The sequence below is a fragment of the Hypomesus transpacificus genome, unplaced genomic scaffold (genome assembly GCF_021917145.1).
Source record: "Hypomesus transpacificus isolate Combined female unplaced genomic scaffold, fHypTra1 scaffold_96, whole genome shotgun sequence".
NCBI lineage: Eukaryota > Metazoa > Chordata > Actinopteri > Osmeriformes > Osmeridae > Hypomesus > Hypomesus transpacificus.
In genome coordinates this window covers 301,479-320,780 of record NW_025814044.1, presented here as the reverse complement: position 1 = coordinate 320,780, position 19,302 = coordinate 301,479, and the positions used below count along the sequence as shown (strand labels likewise).

The 19,302-nt window shown below is 40.9% G+C and overlaps 1 protein-coding gene across 1 annotated transcript in view; it reads right to left on the bottom strand.

Moving 5' to 3' along the window:
* Positions 1 to 455: 455 nt before the first annotated feature.
* The window catches only part of snorc (secondary ossification center associated regulator of chondrocyte maturation), a 41,575-nt gene continuing 22,728 nt past the window's right edge, over positions 456 to 19,302 (bottom strand). The window contains exons 2-3 of the mRNA XM_047018199.1: positions 1,030 to 1,194; positions 456 to 912 (exon numbers count right to left, since the gene is read on the bottom strand). Of these exons, the coding sequence (XP_046874155.1) occupies positions 803 to 912; positions 1,030 to 1,194 (275 nt within the window). The 3' untranslated portion in view covers positions 456 to 802. The remainder of the gene's footprint in view (positions 913 to 1,029; positions 1,195 to 19,302) is intronic.

Here is a 19,302-nt window from a genome sequence, read left to right as displayed (position 1 = left end):
TTTAAAAAAAATTGTACTATCAGAAAAATCCTTATGGATAATGGTCACTTTGGTACAGGGGGTGAATTCTTTCATTGAAGACCATCTCAATCAAATGTACCATCAGAAATTCTGATAAAATTACCATGGTGGTCAATTTAATAACAAGAGCACAAATCCTAGTCCCACAACAAACAAACAAAGTCAAGACATAAAGAAATAATGATGGCAAAGGTAGAAAAACAACAGTTTGAAATATAAACTATAGAAGTTTACAAATAAGTACTTAAGCCTAATCCTAGTACATCGACATGCTATAATTTAGAACTGGAGAAATCTGCCTGTCTTTAACACAGCATTATTCGGATGGCTGAGCGGTTAGGGAATCAGGCTAGTAATCAGAATATTTCCGGTTCAATTCCCGGCCGTGCCAAATGACGTTGTGTCCTTGGGAAAGGCACTTCACCCTACTTGCCTCGGGGGGGAATGTCCCTGGACTTGCTGTAAGTCGCTCTGGATAATAGCGTCTGCTAAATGTAAATGTAAGCACCATTGTTAACTAGTGGACAAGTGTGCCAAACAGTATAATTACATTAATCTGAATCTCTTTATGAAACAATTCTTGGCCAAAAGGACCTGCCACCTCCACACAGCATTCAGATGGAGGATATGGATATATGGACAGAGGTTACTAATGGTTATTTGATGAAGAGATATAGAAAGTTGGAGCAAGGGAGAGAGAAAAGAAAAGAGGAGCAGTTCGAGAAATTAAGCACATAAGAAAAGTATTTAGAAGAAGGAAGAAATAGAGGATGTTAAGTGCCTAGGAGGCAGTGAACTTCCTGAGTGTGATGACAATGAGGGCCAGTAGGACGGAGGCCCCCAGGAACACTGCGATGACGATGGCTGTGATGGCCCCGGGGCCCAGAACACCTGCACACAGCAACACTGACTTGAGATACATTGTTCACACCATGAGAAAACATTAGAATGTCTTGGGGTTGGAATGCTATTCTACCAAGCATGCTCATGATTGAAAACAGCTCTTACCCTCATCATCTTCCACGGGCGGGGAGTTTGTTGTGTCCTCATACTCGTAGGTAAAGGCTCGCTCCGTTATGTCCTGAAAAGGGTCCTTTGTGGCAACATCGTAGGCCCCCCCCCCGGACATGTCGTGGTTGTCCCCATTTAGAGTTGGTGCAAGGTCAATATTCTCTAAAAAATGCAAATTCACAGGAGGGATTATTTGAGAGTTTCCTGTGGAATATCCAACACTAGGCATTATCATTAACAAATGCAGGGCTCATAGACAGCACTAGACATTATGTCTAAGTAGTGACAACCATTGTGTCAAGAGAGGAAGCTGCTTTGCTGATGATCGTAATTGTCTATTTGCCAATGAAAACACAGTTGGGGGAAAAACTGACCTGAATCTTAAGAAGAAAAAGAGCAATCCTTGACTGATATCACAGTTATGACACAAACACACGAGTGCCAGGAGCAGTGATGCACATACAGGCATGCAAGCGGCGACCGTTGAAGAAATTATTTTTCTGCCTTTTTCCCCATCTCGCCCTCAATAGTGCCCAGGGACCCAGTTCAACTGTTCGCCTTATGTCCTGGCCAGGGACATGGGCAGGATAACTATTTGTTTGGTTCTGCATGTTTTTCCATTGGGTTTCTTTGCAGAAGAAACCCATGTGAGCACAGAGAGAACATGTAAACTCCACACAGAAAGCCCGGGATACCCTACCTAATTACCACCAGACCCCAAGCAGGGATTGAGCCCAGGACATTCTTGCTGCAAAGCCTGGTCTTTGTCAATGGTTTCTCTGACTTCCACTCGGGAGTGGAGGGGCTAGTTTAAAAGGAATGTACTCACTAGCTCCAATGGCCTCTGCTAAGGCTTTCCTTTTTGTCTCTACCTCCCTGCTCTCTCTAGTTTATCAGATCTGTCTTTCAACCTCAATCTGCAATCTTAATTTTCCACATCATCTTTCTTTGCTTTCCTTTCATTACACCTCCTTTCTCTGCCTCTCCTTATTAATCTTTTACCTACATTCCACAGGTCATAACTTAGCTCTGACACACATTTTCACACCATCATTTTAGTCATGGAAACATGACCTGCTTTCTCCTTTCTCTTTTGTCTTTCAGTCTCACTTCCCAGGAGTTTGAAACAGTTCAGAAGAGAGTTCTGGGATATGGACAAGAACATGGCTGGCTGTGGATATCAGAGGAAGTGAGGGTAGGTCACAGCTGGCTGCAAAGCCCAATGCCATCAACTGGAAAAGTGAAAATTGGGTCTTGATTACCACCGGAAAAACTAAATGTCCCCACACACAAGCCTACCCATTCACTCACCCCACTGATGCCTCACACACATACCAAACCAAATATATATACACCCAGCTTATTCATGATAGGTCCTACATATTTACTTTGGAACTGCTCCAGATACCACCAAACTCCAAACCACCAATTTTTTTACGTGAAACGTCTAAGGAAAATCAAGAACGTGAAAGAAATCTAGTGGTCAACAATATAAAAAATACTAATTTGGTTCTCTGTGGAAACTCAGAACTCTTATTCTAGATAGAAAGGAATCATTCTGCTAGAGAGTAATCGTTCTACTTCTGAAAGGTCATAACCCTGATGTCACCCCATCATTGTATTATAATCACATTCCCATTCACCCAGTAAGTATGACTGGACTATTTACCAGTGGACTATTAACTACACGGTGACTATATGAGTACTGGGCATTTCTTATGTTGCTGTGGTGTTGACTGTGTGGCATGGAGCTTCCTGTTCTAGGGCAGACAGCAGGTACAGGCCCTGGGCCCTTGGCCAGCTCTACCATCAATGAAGCCTTCAGCCCTGGCCACAAAAGCCTGCTTGTGCAGCCATGGAGGGCGGAGTGTTTGAGCGGGTGGCTGGCTCCAACCAGTAACAAGCGGAAAGGCCCCAAACCCTGCTGCACTGGAAGTTAAGAAGGCTTGTTTCTGTCTCTGTGTGGAGAGATTATGCTTTCTGGCCTACTTAATTTTTCATGTTGACGAGAAGAAACAAGAAACATCATGATATTTTTTCCAATACCATTTGTTTGTTTCTCCCCCTTTCAAGGTTGAACAAGTTTTTTGACCATTAACATAAGTGGAAAATACTGGTTTGTCAGCATCAGTGTTACATTTACATTTAGTCATTTAGCAGACACCTTATTCAGAGCGACTTACAGTAAGTACAGGGACATTCTCCCTGAGACAAGTAGGGTGAAGTGCCTTGCCCAAGGACACAACGTCATGTGCACCGACCGGGAATCGAACTGGCAACCTTCAGATTACTAGCCCAACTCCCTCACCGCTCAGCCACCTGACTCCCATGGCAAGTGTTCATTTAAATACTCAGTTTCCATTGAGGTTTATATTTCAAATAGATCAGTATCAATTAATATAGTTTAAACATTCTATCTATTACCACTGTATCCTCTTCATAAACATCCAACATTAAGAGACGGCTGAGGCAGCTTTCATTTCCATGTCTGCTTTTTATCTATCAAAAGAATGATAACTTTATATCTAGAATAAGTCAGTCTCAATTAATTAGAAGAAAAAACATGTATTTAAAGTGTACATCTCCTTAGTTCTTACCACTGTATCCCCTTACTAACCCCAACCTCAACATGAAACGACACCCAGGTCAGCCATCTTAGTCTTGTCTGCTATTGTACAGGCATACCAGTTCACCTTAAATCACAAGACGTTTGTTTGTGGCTTTCTCTTGCATCCCCTACCCCCCTCTTCCACTGACACCTGTTGATTGTTGTCTCTGTTAGGGACATGATCAAGGCTGTCTCCATGGCAATACAATCTGCGAACTGAGAATCTGACTGATTGTGGCCTAGGAGAAGGCGACCATCCAGGCATACTCATCCACATACTACAGATATGCAACAACACCCCCCACAACCCCATCCAACGCCTTCGTCTGCTTCGTTCGTCTGCTCCGTTCGTCTGCTCCGTTCGCCTGCTCCGTTTGCCCGGGTGGCTGGCGGGTCTGTGACCAGCGCCTACTGTGGCTGCAGGTCCAGATGCTGCTTGTCACCCCACCCCCCTCCCTGTTGCAAGTCACGTGTTTCTGTAATGTTGTACAATGTATGTGCTTATGTGCTGAGGTGTTTATTGCCTATTCCCACACTGTACTCCTCTGGGAGCATAGTCTGGGGGTTGCCTTTTTTTCTTTCTAGATGGCGCCGATAATGGCTGCCTCGGCAGGCACCTTCCTGCCAAAGTAAATTCCTTGTCTGTGCAAACTTTCATGGCGATTAAAAACCCATTCTGATTCTGACCTGTCTAGTCAGGGTTTCACACTGAACAGATGGATGACAGAATGGGCAAATGTTGGGTTGTGTGTCCTCATCTAACCTCAGCCCATATTATGTTTGATAATTGCATGGACCATCAGCACAAACAACATCATTCCCACCACCGCTGTCATGTAGAACAATAAGTAAAAAAAATGTGCCTGTGTTTATACATCTTTGTCAGTCAGCTGAGTGGAGAGAGATTTACACCAGCCATTAAATACAACTCTAGAATAATTAATAGATCAAAGCCAGTAACTCTCTCTAAGGTCAGAGTACATTTTTTTATAGTGAATTCAAGGATAATAGAACAAAACAAAATCAACAAAATAGACAAACTGTCAATCACAGACAACACAGTTCTTATATCAGCCAGGCTCAACCTATGAGAAATTCTTCTCCAGCCACAGGGCCCGCTCACACACACACCCCTTGCTAGGCTATGACCGGCTACTCAGCATGCTGACAATATGATGACCTGTCCTCCCCAACTGTCTTTATGTTTTTAAAGTAAATAAATTAGGAAATGACCATGAATGATGTGATGTATGATTGACATTAACATAGATAAATAGCAAATCCTTAAATATCTCTGACAGTAACCAAAAGAATCTGCAGAGCGAAATGTACCCAGAGATTAGAGAACAAAATGGGCCTCATTCACCAAATGTTCTTAAAAACTCATTTGTTCTCAAACCCCACTTACGCAGTTTTCACGAGGATTCTGGAATTCACCAATGTTTTCCTATTTGGGATTTGTTCTTAGGCAAGAACAGAATTAACGCACACCCAAGAGCACTCTTACGCACAATTGAGAGCTGACATGTTTGCTTAAAATAAGTAGTTATAACTTTTTCGTCCGTTCTAATTTAAAATTGAATATTTCTCTCCTTTATCATTTTCCAACTAATAATTGTCATAATTTTACAAAACAAATATGTTTGTTTTAATAAATACACACTACACTTACACTTCTGCTCATTTGTGAAGCACTTGGAATTTCGATCGTGTATGAATTGTGCAAGGCCTATAGAAATACAGTATTTTACAATCGCTATGACAATGTTTTCAATACTTTTAACAATTTTCCTAAACTCTTGACACAGTTAGCACAACATCCGTCTGTGTTGGCTATACAATTAACACATTTATTGTTGCTTTGAGACAAAATGCATAGAATAAACACAAATCTTAAATGCTTGAACTTCTTTTAAACACAAGACCTAAACAATTGATTTTTACTGCCCAATTTAAATGTATTCATTTAGCAGACGCTTTTATCCAAAGCGACTTCCAACAGAGAGCTTTACAAAGTGCATAGGTCACTGATAATAACAAAAAGATAGCCCCCAAAACATTTGTTAGCCAATAGCACATGAAGCACATTTTGTGAACAACTAAAATAAGTGCCATGGGAGGAACCAAAAGAGCATGTGGTTAAGCAAGTTACAATTAAACAACATGAACTGCTAGTGCCAGTGTACCTGTAGAAAAGCAAGCAACAGTAAAAACTATATCACAGGGAGTACAAAACTGTATATCAGTTACCACTAACCACAAGAGCAACAAGTCTCTATGCAAGAGTCATTGTGATCCTTGAGGAAACTAACGTTGGGTCAAGCAAACCATTCCTAAGTACTGTTGTACTCCCGGAACAAGTGCGTCTTGCCTTTTCTTGAAGGTGGAGAGACAGTCAGTGTCTCTGATGGAGGTGGGGAGTTGATTCCACCACTGGGGGGCCAGACAGGAGAACAGCTTGTGTTCAATCGCATGACCATAAGGTATATACAGTAAGAGGACCTCTTTGGGTTAATCTTGGGTCGAAAAAGAACAAAACAGAGAAATTGCCAGGACAAGGGAGAGGAGTGGGGCAAGGGAGAGGATTAAAATGTGTGGTGGTGCTCAGAGAAGGGCCAGAGCTAGGGCAACTGATGAAATATACCGTGAGACCTGACACATATACTATATAATAGAATGCAGTTTCTGTAATTTAATCTAATGTTGAATGTTCATCTAATGTTAGTGTTTGTTATGTCATGTGCTATGATTGATTATAAATGTTCCTGTTGAAAGCGAACGTGTGTTAGTGTTTTGGTAGACATGGTGTTTTTGTTAGTGTATTTTTGTGTTATGAAAATGAGTGTTTGAGTTGAGTTTACAATGTGTGATTTTGAGCATGCAATAAACAGTTTTGCCAATTGTGTGTGGTAGGTGTGTTGGTGCATTAAGAGCAAGAGTAAGAAGGAAACTTTTAGATGTATTGAAAATATTGTCATAACGATTGTAAAAAACTGTAAACAAGCCTTGCTTTGCCTTCAATTCAAATCAATTATGTTATAAGGGAACTTTGACATCAAATAATAAGTGACTTATCACTGTATTTATAGGCCCAAAGTAGGCTTATTCCGCACACTAGGACTACACCACACAATGGCGTATTTATTGCTGCTGCAAAATGTTGCAGATCGTTCCCTGAGGAAGGAACACATCTTGACCATACCGATTTATTTGCAGAGAGCAACGAGTAAGCTACCTCTTGGAACGCTTTAGGCTACCAAGAGCAGTCCCATGGATATTTGTAACAGTCAACTGATGTTTTTTAGCTTAAGAATTCAGATTAAAGTTAAACCATTTATTTTTTTATCTTAATCAGCTCTGCGCACTTCTCCAGATACAGCGTTCACTGCATGAATAATTGCATTCCATGCATTGGTTTTATTTACTGCTTTGTATCCACAGCTGACACTATTAAATATAATGTGTCGTTTGTCGCTAACTTCTTGCAGCTGTACCTCCACTTCAAAATGATTATTGTTTTTCTGTCTTTTGTCGAGGCCTCCACCGTCTTTACCACGTTGTTTTGACATTTCTCTGAGTGTGCACACCGCCCTACCATATCATGCCCTTTAATGGAAATTAAAAGGGCGTTTACCTATGCTAAGTAAGAGCAACTGGGCACGAGCTTTCAACTTACGAAATATTGGGATTCATCATTCTAAGAACACACCTGCGAACAATTCTGCTGTTCAAGAACACTTCATGAATCACACATAGATTTTTCTTAGGAACTTTCTTAAGAACAAATTTAAGAAATAACTTTAGTGTAGTGCCTTTCAAAACATGGCTTCGGATGTTCAATCCGAACATGATGTTTACCTGCTAGTAGTCAATGCAACAGGAGGTGATTGACCAGAGCCCAGGAAGAGAGCTGTCCTCATATACTGCCTTCGGAAAGAAGTGGACACCTTTGATGCTGCAGTGGTTGCATTTAAGGGACGTTTCACAGCCACATGGTTGTGGAGCGCCAAGACTTTTGAAAAAGAGCGCAAGGTCCACAAAGAGGCAGATATGAAGTATGTTCAAATTGTACGTGAACTTTCTGCAATATATTACTTTGTATGATGTAGGATCAGCTTATTGAACATAGCTCTACAGACCTTGCTAAGAGAACAGCTGTTTATTGAGCCTATAGTCATGAGCTCAACATTTGGTGTGGTCAGATGGCTGAGCGATTAAAGAATCGGGCTATTAATCAGAAGGTTGCCGGTGCAAAATGACATTGGCTGCGTTTCCCAGATTCGTTAAGAAGCACTTAACGTTAAGAGCTTTCATGCGACCATTGTCCCTGGGCAAGGCACTTTACCCTATTTGCATCGAGGGAATGTCCCTGTACTTACTGTAAGTCGCTCTAGATAAGAGCATCTGCTAAATGACAACATCTAAATTTGATAGCCAATTCCCCTGGCTTGAATACGTCCACTGCAAACATTTATCATATTCTCATATATATTTAAGCATCTAAACCAGCCAAGATGACACATTTGTGTGTCATTTCATTATCACGGCAAATAATTACACTGCATTAAACTGTTAACAAAGTACAAAAAAGTTGAAACAACAAAACCTGTAATTATTACTTATGAACGAATAGCATTCACGTGTTACTAAACCTAGCATTCAAGCGAAAGTGAATGAGGCCAATGCAGGTCACGAGAAAAATTATCCAAAGACTCGTGTCCGGTCATTGTGACCCACCGTCGTATTGCAACAACTTTACCGCATACAAAAACTAAGTAAAGCATTTTCTTATAACCGTTGGGCTGTCTCAGACCCCCGACATTGCAAAGGTTAAAAGAAAATTATTTTTATTTGTTTTTGTATTGGGTAAAATTGGGTAAACACAATGATGGTTCATTATGAACCTTTGGGTCATGTGACCCGAAGGCAGCACAAGGGTTAAAGATGCTGTAAAGTGGAATTGAAAATGAGTTTTAAGTTCATCAAACCACAGAACAATGTGTTGTTAACTACCCATCCCAATTCGAATGAAAGAAAATCACAGACAAGTATGTTAAATTAGGCTTTCAAATCGTGAAAAAAACTGCAGTGTTTGAGACTGGGGGGGGTGTGTCGCCTGAAGGAGCTGAAGCTCTGCCACCTCGGATTTATTGAATTTTATAACAACAGCAACACTAGCTAAATCAATTGCGGATATCAGAACAGGCCTACCTGTAGTCTCTGAGTGTTTTATGTGTTAATTACTCGGTCTTTGCATCGTACCAGCAGAGTAACAGAATGCAACCGTCTGTGATCTGACGTAGATAGGTCGCTGTGACGTAGATAGGTTAGGTTTTGGTTCCGCCTATAAAAAACCTGAGCTGAAAACGAAAGAGAAACTGTTCAACGGTCTAACTCCACATTTTAGTGCGACAAAGTTTTTGCGCTTTGCACATACTTTCAGGAACTAATTTCACACGTGTATAATGTACTGAGAAGCAAATCATGGAATTTTCTTTACAGCATCTTTAATTACAAGTGATAATTACAGGTTTTGTTATTTTTCCTTTTGTTTTTTACTTACAGTTCAGTGCAGTGTAATTGTTTGCAGTGATAATTAAATGCTAGTGTTATAATAAATGACTATTTCAAATCATACAAACTGTCAAGATGTGTTGTATTTAATGCAAGTTTTTCTTAAAAAAAATATTATTTGTCACACTAATGTGCAATTCCTTTTTATTCCAATTTTATTTTTATTTGTTTAAATAGATGTTGCCTGGTTTAGATGCACAGGTCACATGAAAAATTATTCAAAAGGTGTGTTCGACATCGGCTGTGGCTGCATGAAACGACCGGCGAGAGTTGCGAGAGTTAAACTCTCTCTCCAATCTGAAGATTGATAATAGGTGCGTTCGACTTCATGCAGTGCCGGCGGCATTGCACAGGTTCTAATGACGACACAGCTATTTCATGACTGGCCAGACTCACACACGACCCATGTTTTTGTATTTATTCTGACACCTTCAGTTTCGCCAATGCTCAAATCCGGATTTAATTGAATTAAATATTTACCTTTATTGACAGACTGCGATAGCCTACTATTGTTGAAGAAGTGTTTTAGTCCGCCTCTTCACTAACAGAATCTTCTGATCTTCTATGACGGTTATGTTTAGGTTATTCTGGCATCTCTCTAATAATGCCAGTAATCTCTCTGTGTGTCTGTGTTAGTTTCCCACAATTATCTTGAGAACCGGGCATTCTGCAAAGTTTTTTTTATTTTGCAGGTGTCCTTTTAATGGATGTGCAGTGCCACAATTGACAGTGTTTAGGGTAAGCATTTCGACATTTCCCAAAATAATTTGAGGAGATTTTGCTCTTTACTCTAAACACTCGGCCATGTTGAGTCGACTGAGCTAGCTCTCGCGAGCCGAAACAATATGGATATTTACATTTACATTTAGTCATTTAGCAGACGCTCTTATCCAGAGCGACTTACAGTAAGTACAGGGACATTCCCCCCGAGGCAAGCAGGGTGAAGCGCCTTGCCCAAGGACACAACATCATTTGGCACAGCCGGGAATCGATCTGGCAACCTTCAGATTACTAGCCCGATTCCCTCACCGTTCAGCCACCTGACTCCCTGCATGGATATAGCTAGCCGAAAACAAGCATTATATGCCAGTGATATACAGAAAGTCCAAAACAATTTTACTGATGAAATACTGGTTAGCTAACTAAGAAAAAGACAATATTTAAAGGGGTAATTTACTGATTTTATAGGGTATTTCACACTGTTTGTTAAGGTCTCCAAATAGGGTATGTAAGGGTAGGGTATGCTGAAAATGGCCCGGGTGCTGTTCTATGGCCCTTAATCCTGTAAATAGTCCTGGAATAAAACAAGAGGTTTTCTCTCTTTTATGGTATGCTCATTAATATATATGAGCTGCACGCTGATTGGTTGGTTTACAACGAGTGAAGCTGCGGAGCAAAGATGCAACATGGCCAACAGCACTCACTGAAACATTGAAGGTGGAGACTTGAAATAAAAACATACAAATACATCTATTGTCTCTACACAAAACAGTTTTCAACAAATTAACTAGATATCATTTGAAATGATAACGTTAGTTGTTTCCACTTCTGTTGTTGAAGAAAACGGGATTGACTTGGGTGGGTACAGCTTAGCAACCAAACTAATGTGATTAAACTCAGCTTCAGTTAGCTCTAGCTATCTTGCTGAAAAATAAAATAGAAAATAACCTGACAGAGATCTGGACAAACATGCATCGTGAATTGTAGATTTACATGACAATACAGGTTATTTATTCAAATGAAACACTGTCAGGAACATGACGAACACGTTAGCCCCATTGCCAGTAAACTAAATCATTACACATTCTACCTATGCTAGATATAGGATACGTTAGCATTGCTAAAAACTGTTAGCGACAAAATCATACTACAGTTGCGGTGGTGATGAACATACAGCACCTCTTCTCAGCAACAGCTTCATAGCAAATCCTGCTTTACATTGTCCCAGGTTTTCAAAACTGTCCTCGGTGAAATGGTTAGAGCAAAAGTCTAATTGAGGGTCGAACTGCACAGGGATCTTCTACGGTTTAGACAAACATCAGCCATGTCCGTCGAGTGTTTGGTTCCTTGGGTGTCATGCCCTCTGCCCCCTAGTAGCGGGTTGTTGATTGTGTTTCCCGGTTGTGGGTGTGACCATGGTCTCCAGTTCCAATCACCCACCCCTCTGCCTCCGTCTCCACACCTGTCTCCCATCAACTCATCAGCCCTGCAGTTTATCAACCCTGGTTTTCACATCATTCATCGCCGGATAATAGTTTTGTCTACCCTCGGTAGTATACTCCCGGTACAGTAAGACTAGTAATTTTAGTGTGAGACATTTCTGCACTGACCTTTTTGCCTGTGCCTCCAGGATCACCAACCTTGCCTCCAAGCCAAACCCTGCACAGCCTACCCTGCCGTCCTGTCTGTTTTCCAACACCATCATTCCCCTCTGCACTAACCCCAACATTAAACCCCTCTGGACCATCCCTCCATTTTTTCGTGTCTGTGTTGAGCACTTGGGTCCACCACCACCCCCGTAACATTGGGAAGACCATGAAAATATATTTTCAATATCCTTGAAAAACCTCCAAACTTTATTCTTTGTAATTCCCTTGGAAGTACACCGAACAGCGCCCAGCTAAACTAGTGTCTGAGATCTACGCGAACCCTGAGATTGGGTCTGACAAAGGTACAAACCAGAGCCAAAAAAGGGGAGCCACATTTGTGATGTCACAAAAGTGGCTTTTTGGAAACCGACCGTTTTACAGCAGCAGTTTCAAATTGTGTCAATGGACTTTGAGGTTCACTGTCTGTCCATTTTACCCACCGAACTGTCGTTATTCAACTATGACAAGGTCAACTCGGTTTTGCAGTCCATGGACCCTTTAAACTGGATGGTTTATTTCAGAAGGTAGGGCCTATAGCTGGAAGTATTAGCTTCAATTAGTTTGCAGTGCTGACTGCTAACAAAACACTCAATCAGCTACTTTCGAAGGGTTTCCTTTTGGATGAAATTCTTGCCGGGTAACAGAACGACAATTTTAAGTGGATTTTTTCAGTACAGGTCAGTGAATTTTGTTACATAAATAAATGTCTTTACTGATGTCAAAACTACCTGCAGATTGCAAATGTGCACAAAACTAGTGATGTGTCGTTTGTGAACGATTTGTTCATTTTGAACTAATCCTTACAAGGACTCGGGAGTAACAAGTCCTCTCAAAGAGTGTTCCTGTTTCTCGTGGCCGCGCATCGGGACTGTTGCATGTTTCCTCGACAAACCTATGCAGGTCACGTGAAAAAGGATCCAAAGACTCGGGAGATGAACAAATCTTTAACCCGAAGACACGGTCGGCAGAGGAACAAATCTTTGACCCGAAGACAAAGGCGGAAGGTCAACGGTACTTTCGATCGGGTACGAGTCTTTGGATCATTTTTCACGTGACCTGCATAGTACAGTGGCCCTGAAGTGCAAAACACACCCCCTAACGTGAGTACATCCCCCAAATGAGAACACTCCCCCCGAATATAAGTCAACTCCCCCCAAATCGGATGACTTGTTAACCTCCCCCCAATACAAAAACACGCTCCCCCAAATGGAAAACAACATTACATTAACTCAAAAACACATTACTTTAACTCTGAACGGAAAGGGTAGGTACTACACTTTAGCGCTGATTGGAAGCAGTAGGCTAACTAACAAGAAATATGAAATTGATCGACAGAAGTACAAAATGCAGTAGCCTGGCAGAGTTACGTGCACCAGAACATTTGTTTGGCTGTCGAAGAATTTAGCAAATAGTAAGCTACTTAGGCAAAGGTATTAAGTGGTAAATGTCGATAGCCAAACAACTATCCTGGTCCACATTACTCTTTCATTGTGGCATTTCGTTCTTCTGTAGTGGACTATTCGTTTTTTCTTCTGAAAGGTCCTGCTTCCTTCAACTGCGTTTTTAGCGTGCGCATAGGCTACTTATATTGTGAAACGTTAACAGCATATCTAAGATTATTTCGTAGGAATGACCCTGATTAAAATAAAGAGTAATGTCATGACTCTGAATTGTTAACACAAATGTTTCCTCTTTCCTTCCAACCAAAACGATCAAGTTTATGATAATGACAGAGTTACGTGGACCAGTCGTTAGGCTATTGATGTTTACATTTAACACGCAATTTATGCTTTTGCATACTTAGCCTATGCTACATGCTTCGATACCCAAATAAATGTCCTGGCGCACGTACAGTGGGACAAAAAAGTATTTAGTCAGCCACCACTTGTGCAAGTTCTCCCACTTAAAAAGATGAGATAGGCCTGTAATTTTCATCATAGGTATCTCAACTATGAGACAGAATGAGAAAAAAAAATCTGAAAATCACATTGTAGGATTTTTTATGAATTAATTGGTAAATTCCTCGGTAAAATAAGTATTTGGTGACCTACAAACAAGCAAGAATTCTGGCTCTCACAGACCTGTAATTTCTTCTTTAAAAGGCTCCTCTGTCCTCCACTCATTACCTGTATTAATGGCTCCTGTTTGAACTCGTTATCAGTATAAAAGACACCTATCCACAACCTCAAACAGTCACACTCCAAACTCTACTATGGCCAAGACCAAAAGAGCTGTCAAAGGACACCAGGAACAAAATTGTAGACCTGCACCAGGCTGGGAAGACAAAATCTGCAATAGGTAAGCAGCTTGGTGTGAAGAAATCAACTGTGGGAGCAATTATTAGAAAATGGAAGACATACAAGACCACTGATAGTCTCCCTCGATCTGGTGCTCCACGCAAGATCTCACCCCGTGGGGTCAAAATGATCACAAGAACGGTGAACAAAAATCCCAGAACCACACTGGGGGACCTAGTGAATGACCTGCAGAGAGCTGGGACCAACGTAACAAAGGCTACCATCATTAACACATTTAGTCATCAAAAATTACTAAATGTAACACACTACGCCGCCCGGGACTCAAATCCTGCAGTGCCAGACGTGTCCCCCTGCTTAAGCCAGTACATGTCCGGGCCCGTCTGAAGTTTGCTAGAAAGCATTTGGATGATCCAGAAGAGGATTGGGAGAATGTCATATGGTCAGATGAAACCAAAATAGAACTTTTTGGTAAAAACTCAACTCGTCGTGTTTGGAGGAGAAAGAATGCCGAATTGCAGCCAAAGAACACATCATGCTTTGGGGCTGTTTTTCTGCAAGGGGACCAGGACGACTGATCCGTGAAAAGGAAAGAATGAATGGGGCCATGTATCGTGAGATTTTGAGTGGAAACCTCCTTCCATCACCAAGGGCATTTGACGATGAAACGTGGCTGGTCTTTCAGCATGACAATGATCCCAAACACACCGCCCGGGCAACTAAGGAGTGGCTTCGTAAGAAGCATTTCAAGGTCCAGTCTCCAGATCTCAACCCCATAGAAAATCTGTGGAGGGAGTTGAAAGTCCGTGTTGCACAGCGACAGCCCCAAAACATCACTGCTCTAGAGAAGATCTGCATGGAGGAATGGGCCAAAATACCAGCAACAGTGAATGAAAAGTTTGTTAAGACTAACAGAAAACGTTTGACCTCTGTCATTGCCAACAAAGGGTATATAACAAAGTATTGAGATTAACTTTTGTTATTGACCAAATACTTATTTTCCATCATCATTTGCAAATAAATTCTTTAAAAATCAAAGTGATTTTCTGTATTTTTTTTTTTCATTTTGTCTCTCATAGTTGAGGAATACCTGTGATGAAAATTACAGGCCTCTCTCATATTTTTAAGTGGGAGAACTTGCACAATTGGTGGCTGACTAAATACTGTTTTGCCCCACTGTAACTCTGTCAGGCTATGGCATTTTGTACTTCTGTCGATCAATTTCTTATTTCTTGTTAGTTAGCCTACTGCATCCAATCAGCACTGAAGTGTAGTACCTACCCTTTCCGTTCAGAGTTAATGTAATGTGTTTTTGAGTTAATGTAATGTCATTTTCGATTTGGGGGAGCGTGTTTTTGTATTGGGGGGAGGTGAAGACATCCAATTTGGGGGGAGTTGACTTGGGGGGGGGAGTGTTTTCATTTGGGGGTTGTACTTATATTAGGGAGTTTGTTTTGCACTTCAGGGCCACCGTAGCATAGGCTCAGTACTGGCAGAGGAAATCGAAACCAAGAGAAACCACAACTGTGAGTTTAGATCTGAGTCTTTGGATCATTTTTCATGTGATCTGAATACATATGCTCCGAAAAGAAAACAGAAAAGATTTGTTTTTCCTCATTCACTTTCACGGGACTGCTAGGTTTAGCAGTAAGACGTAAATGATATTCGTTATTTAATTACAGGTTTTGTTATTTTTGCAACTTTTGTTAAACTTTACATAGTGGCGTGATAATCAAATGCTAGTGTGATAATGAATCATTTCAAATCATACAAAGTGTCATGATGCTTTGTATTTAATGCAGTGATGAATTTTTACTCATTTTATTTTTACCCCCCCCTCCTTTGAAAAAAGATTTGTTCCTAATGAACGAGATTCAAAGAACCAAGTTGCATGAATGTACCAGAGCATTAGCAATTTGTTGAGAAATTGATTTTATGACGTGCATAACTGACTAGAATAGATGATGTGGAGGTTGAACAAGTACTACAGAGAAGACAGAAAATGTCAACTGTAATCTGAGAAATAGAGGTACCAAAGCCACTGAGAGAACTGTCATCACCAGCTGCATCACCGGCACTGCACTGTCTATAATTCTAGAAATCTGTGTGCCACCAATTTTATCACAGGCACTATGCACTAGTGATACTAAAAGAGAGGCAGAGAGTGAAAGATAGAAGCCACTAGCCTTCCACTTACCCAGTAAAGTTAAAGAGGAGAATGAGACTAAGAGAGGCATAGCAAAAAATATAGAAAAGTTATACAGTATATTTATAGTAGATTGTATGTTTCATTGAATTGTGTTTGCATTATTAATCTGTTAGCCTCTTTTCTTTTAGAATACAAGACAGTAGTAACACTACTTATATATAGTCAGCAGAACATGGGAGCTGAGGGTAAATGCTTGAATCCACAATAACATGAACATTTATTCTTTACTGTGTTTTTATTTATTAGGCTACATTATGTACAATGATGATTTTGACACCTTCAATATGTTTTCTTTGTTAAAGAAGCACATATTTATTTTCTTGCAGATTAATGACACCCTGGACATCTTAAGTTTTGTGTAGCAGTGGGGACCCGGTGAGAAGACATCTAGCGGGTGAGTCTGGTTGTTTTGATTATATGGATTGAAAAGGGTGAGAATAGGAGTTAAGAATAGGGGGGTCCAATGCCTGTCTTCGCCTGGGGCCCCCCAAATAACTAAATCTGCCCCGGCCTGTTACAATCTATTGTGACAAAAGTCATATTTAAGTATTTTTTGTATACAGTATATATTTGACTGTGTGCTACATTACATGACATGGTGATGAAGAGTAGCCTACATTTAACTTTCACCTCATACATACATGTCTTGATATGTGCAGCGATCAAAAGTAGGCCAATGCATACGGAGAAAACGGGAAAAACACTGCGTAGGCTACGTGACCGATAACACACCTTTGTCTTAATAGATTCCACTTAACTTCTGCGCACATGAACGATCTTGTTGTCCACACCCCGTCGTCAACTTGTCATCTTGTTTGGTGGCCTCAGGCAAGCAGTTCGAATAGAACGTTGGAGTAAAAAAAATTGATTTACAAAAAAACAAGTAATCAACCCATTGTGCCCTTATCGTAGCTTGGCTTCCAGCCCAACTTATCCCCAGCCACAAAAAAATTTGGGTCTGGGGGGGCACGTTTGGGGACAACTATGTCCGAACAGGAGCTGTTCGGACCAATGAAATTGTCAGGGCAGGCTTTATACGATGATGGACAGATGATCAACAGTAACGTAATCAACAACGTCACCAAAGAGCGCTTGGGTTGAATTCGTTTTAAACAAACAACGTATTAAGGCCGATATATGCTTCTGCGTTTTTCGAAAAACGGACACATGGGAACGGCCTTGTCTCCGTGGAACGCCCTCTACAAGCTCTCCGTCAGCCCTCGGAGAGGCCTCGGAGAGCTTGACGTGCACCGCCTGAATTTTCTAACAATCCGTCATCGCTACGGAGAGCTACAGAGACCCCCTTGGCTGTGATTGGTCAGTATTAAGTACCGCTTACGTCAGGGGCGGGGTTGCCGTGATAGCAGGATGAACAGAATCCTTTGACCGCCATTGCTTGTAAAGTTTTTACAATTCATATTTCAGCTAAACGGTACATGTAAATGAGCATCTGAATTAAAATGTGACGAGAAATGGGCAGTGTAGTTGTTGAAAATGTGCGTATTTTATTGATGAAATGGCTAATTTGTAAATTTGCTCTGAATTCTCGGTAACCTAACGAAATAAACACTCAACAACGTCTAAACAAAAAAACGTTGCCCCACCTACTCTTCTGGCAATGAATTGTTTTCAGCACCCACAGCTTACGGAGAACCATTAACGCAGTCTATCCGTCCGTATCCGTACGTATCCGTACGTATCCGTGTGCCCGCCCATCCGTAAACGGAGACGCAGAAGCATATTTCGGCCTTTACGTTGCTCTGATTGGTTGTAGGTCTATCCAATTGAGCGAAGAGGCATTTGTTTTACGAGTTCGGTTGAAACACGCACCAAAGTCACGGCCCAACAGAGAGTTTTCTGACTCATATTCTGACTAGAATTATGAATATGACAAAGTCAGGCTACCCTTATTGTAACGTGTGCAGTGATAGCACAAATTATTGTTGCAAGATTTTTTTTGAGAATCAATCGTTAAGCTGAAGTTGGGTGAAGTACAGAGTTAATGTTTATTTGAAGTATGACATTTACATAATAACGTTACCAACATAACGTAATCGACACACAAACATAAGACAATAACACGAAGACAATTCCATACAGCTCCATCTAGCATTCTAGAATGGAACCGGAGAGTCCAGCAGACACCAGCACGACCCAGCTGATGGTCCTGGAACCCCAAGAACATCCTTCAACAGACTATTTTATAGCACACAGTTCTCAAAGTTCATTGGCCCAACCACAATCATGATACAGGCATGTAGCTGTCCCATGTCTCTTCTGTCACTGGCTCACTACCTAAAACAATACAATCATTCAGTACAATCAAAATTGAATCAACATTGTCTCCAGACCAACGCTTCTTCCCAGGTTATAAAACACCCAAAGAGGAAATCTCTCCAAGTCACGCTGTCATAAAACTCCAGGAGGCATCTACCCCAAATAGTCAACTGACTATTTTCTGAGTCATCATCCTCAGAAATAATTAATACAGATAACCATCTGACCTACTATAAACAATCCCCTAACAATTGCTAACACTTTACAATCCTTTGAACTCAACTCATCTCACCTTCTTGTAACAGCAACAGCTGTCAGAGTAAATGTCTCTTAAAAGCTTACAATTCAAACCACATTTAAGACACATTCATTTTACATACATAGGCCCAAAACATCTTTCACATTATACATTTGTGAAACCAGTTTTCACAGCAAATTACGCTTTAATGTTGGCCTGTTGAACCGCAGTTTACTCCGAAGTTCTGTGTAAAAACACCCATACACGTTTCTGCGCCAATTTTTTATGCATAGGCCTACGGGCCTTCGTACATTTGGCCACAGATGTTTTATTTGGAACAACTGAAATATTTTATACAATAGAAACAAACTAGAGAGGGTACCATTTCTGGGGAAATTGTAGGGTTTGCTTGCTTGCATCGGTTGCATGTGGGCCCGTTTTCCCTTCTAGTGATATTTTCAAGCATTTAGCCTACTCATATTGCATAATTATTAAGAACACCATAAAAAATAAAAAAAACGCCTTTGAAACAGGCAAACCCCCTTTAGAACAAGCTACTGTAACAACGTTGTCACTGGCAGTACTTCAGATGGAATTGCGATTCAAACAGTACCGTCTGTTAACTGAAAATATGCCCCCCAAAACGTAAATACGTTTGACATTAATTTAGAGGGACATGGCTAATTCAAAAGAAGTTTGCTAGAGGCAAGCTGGCTGCTGTTGCTAGCCACACTTTACCG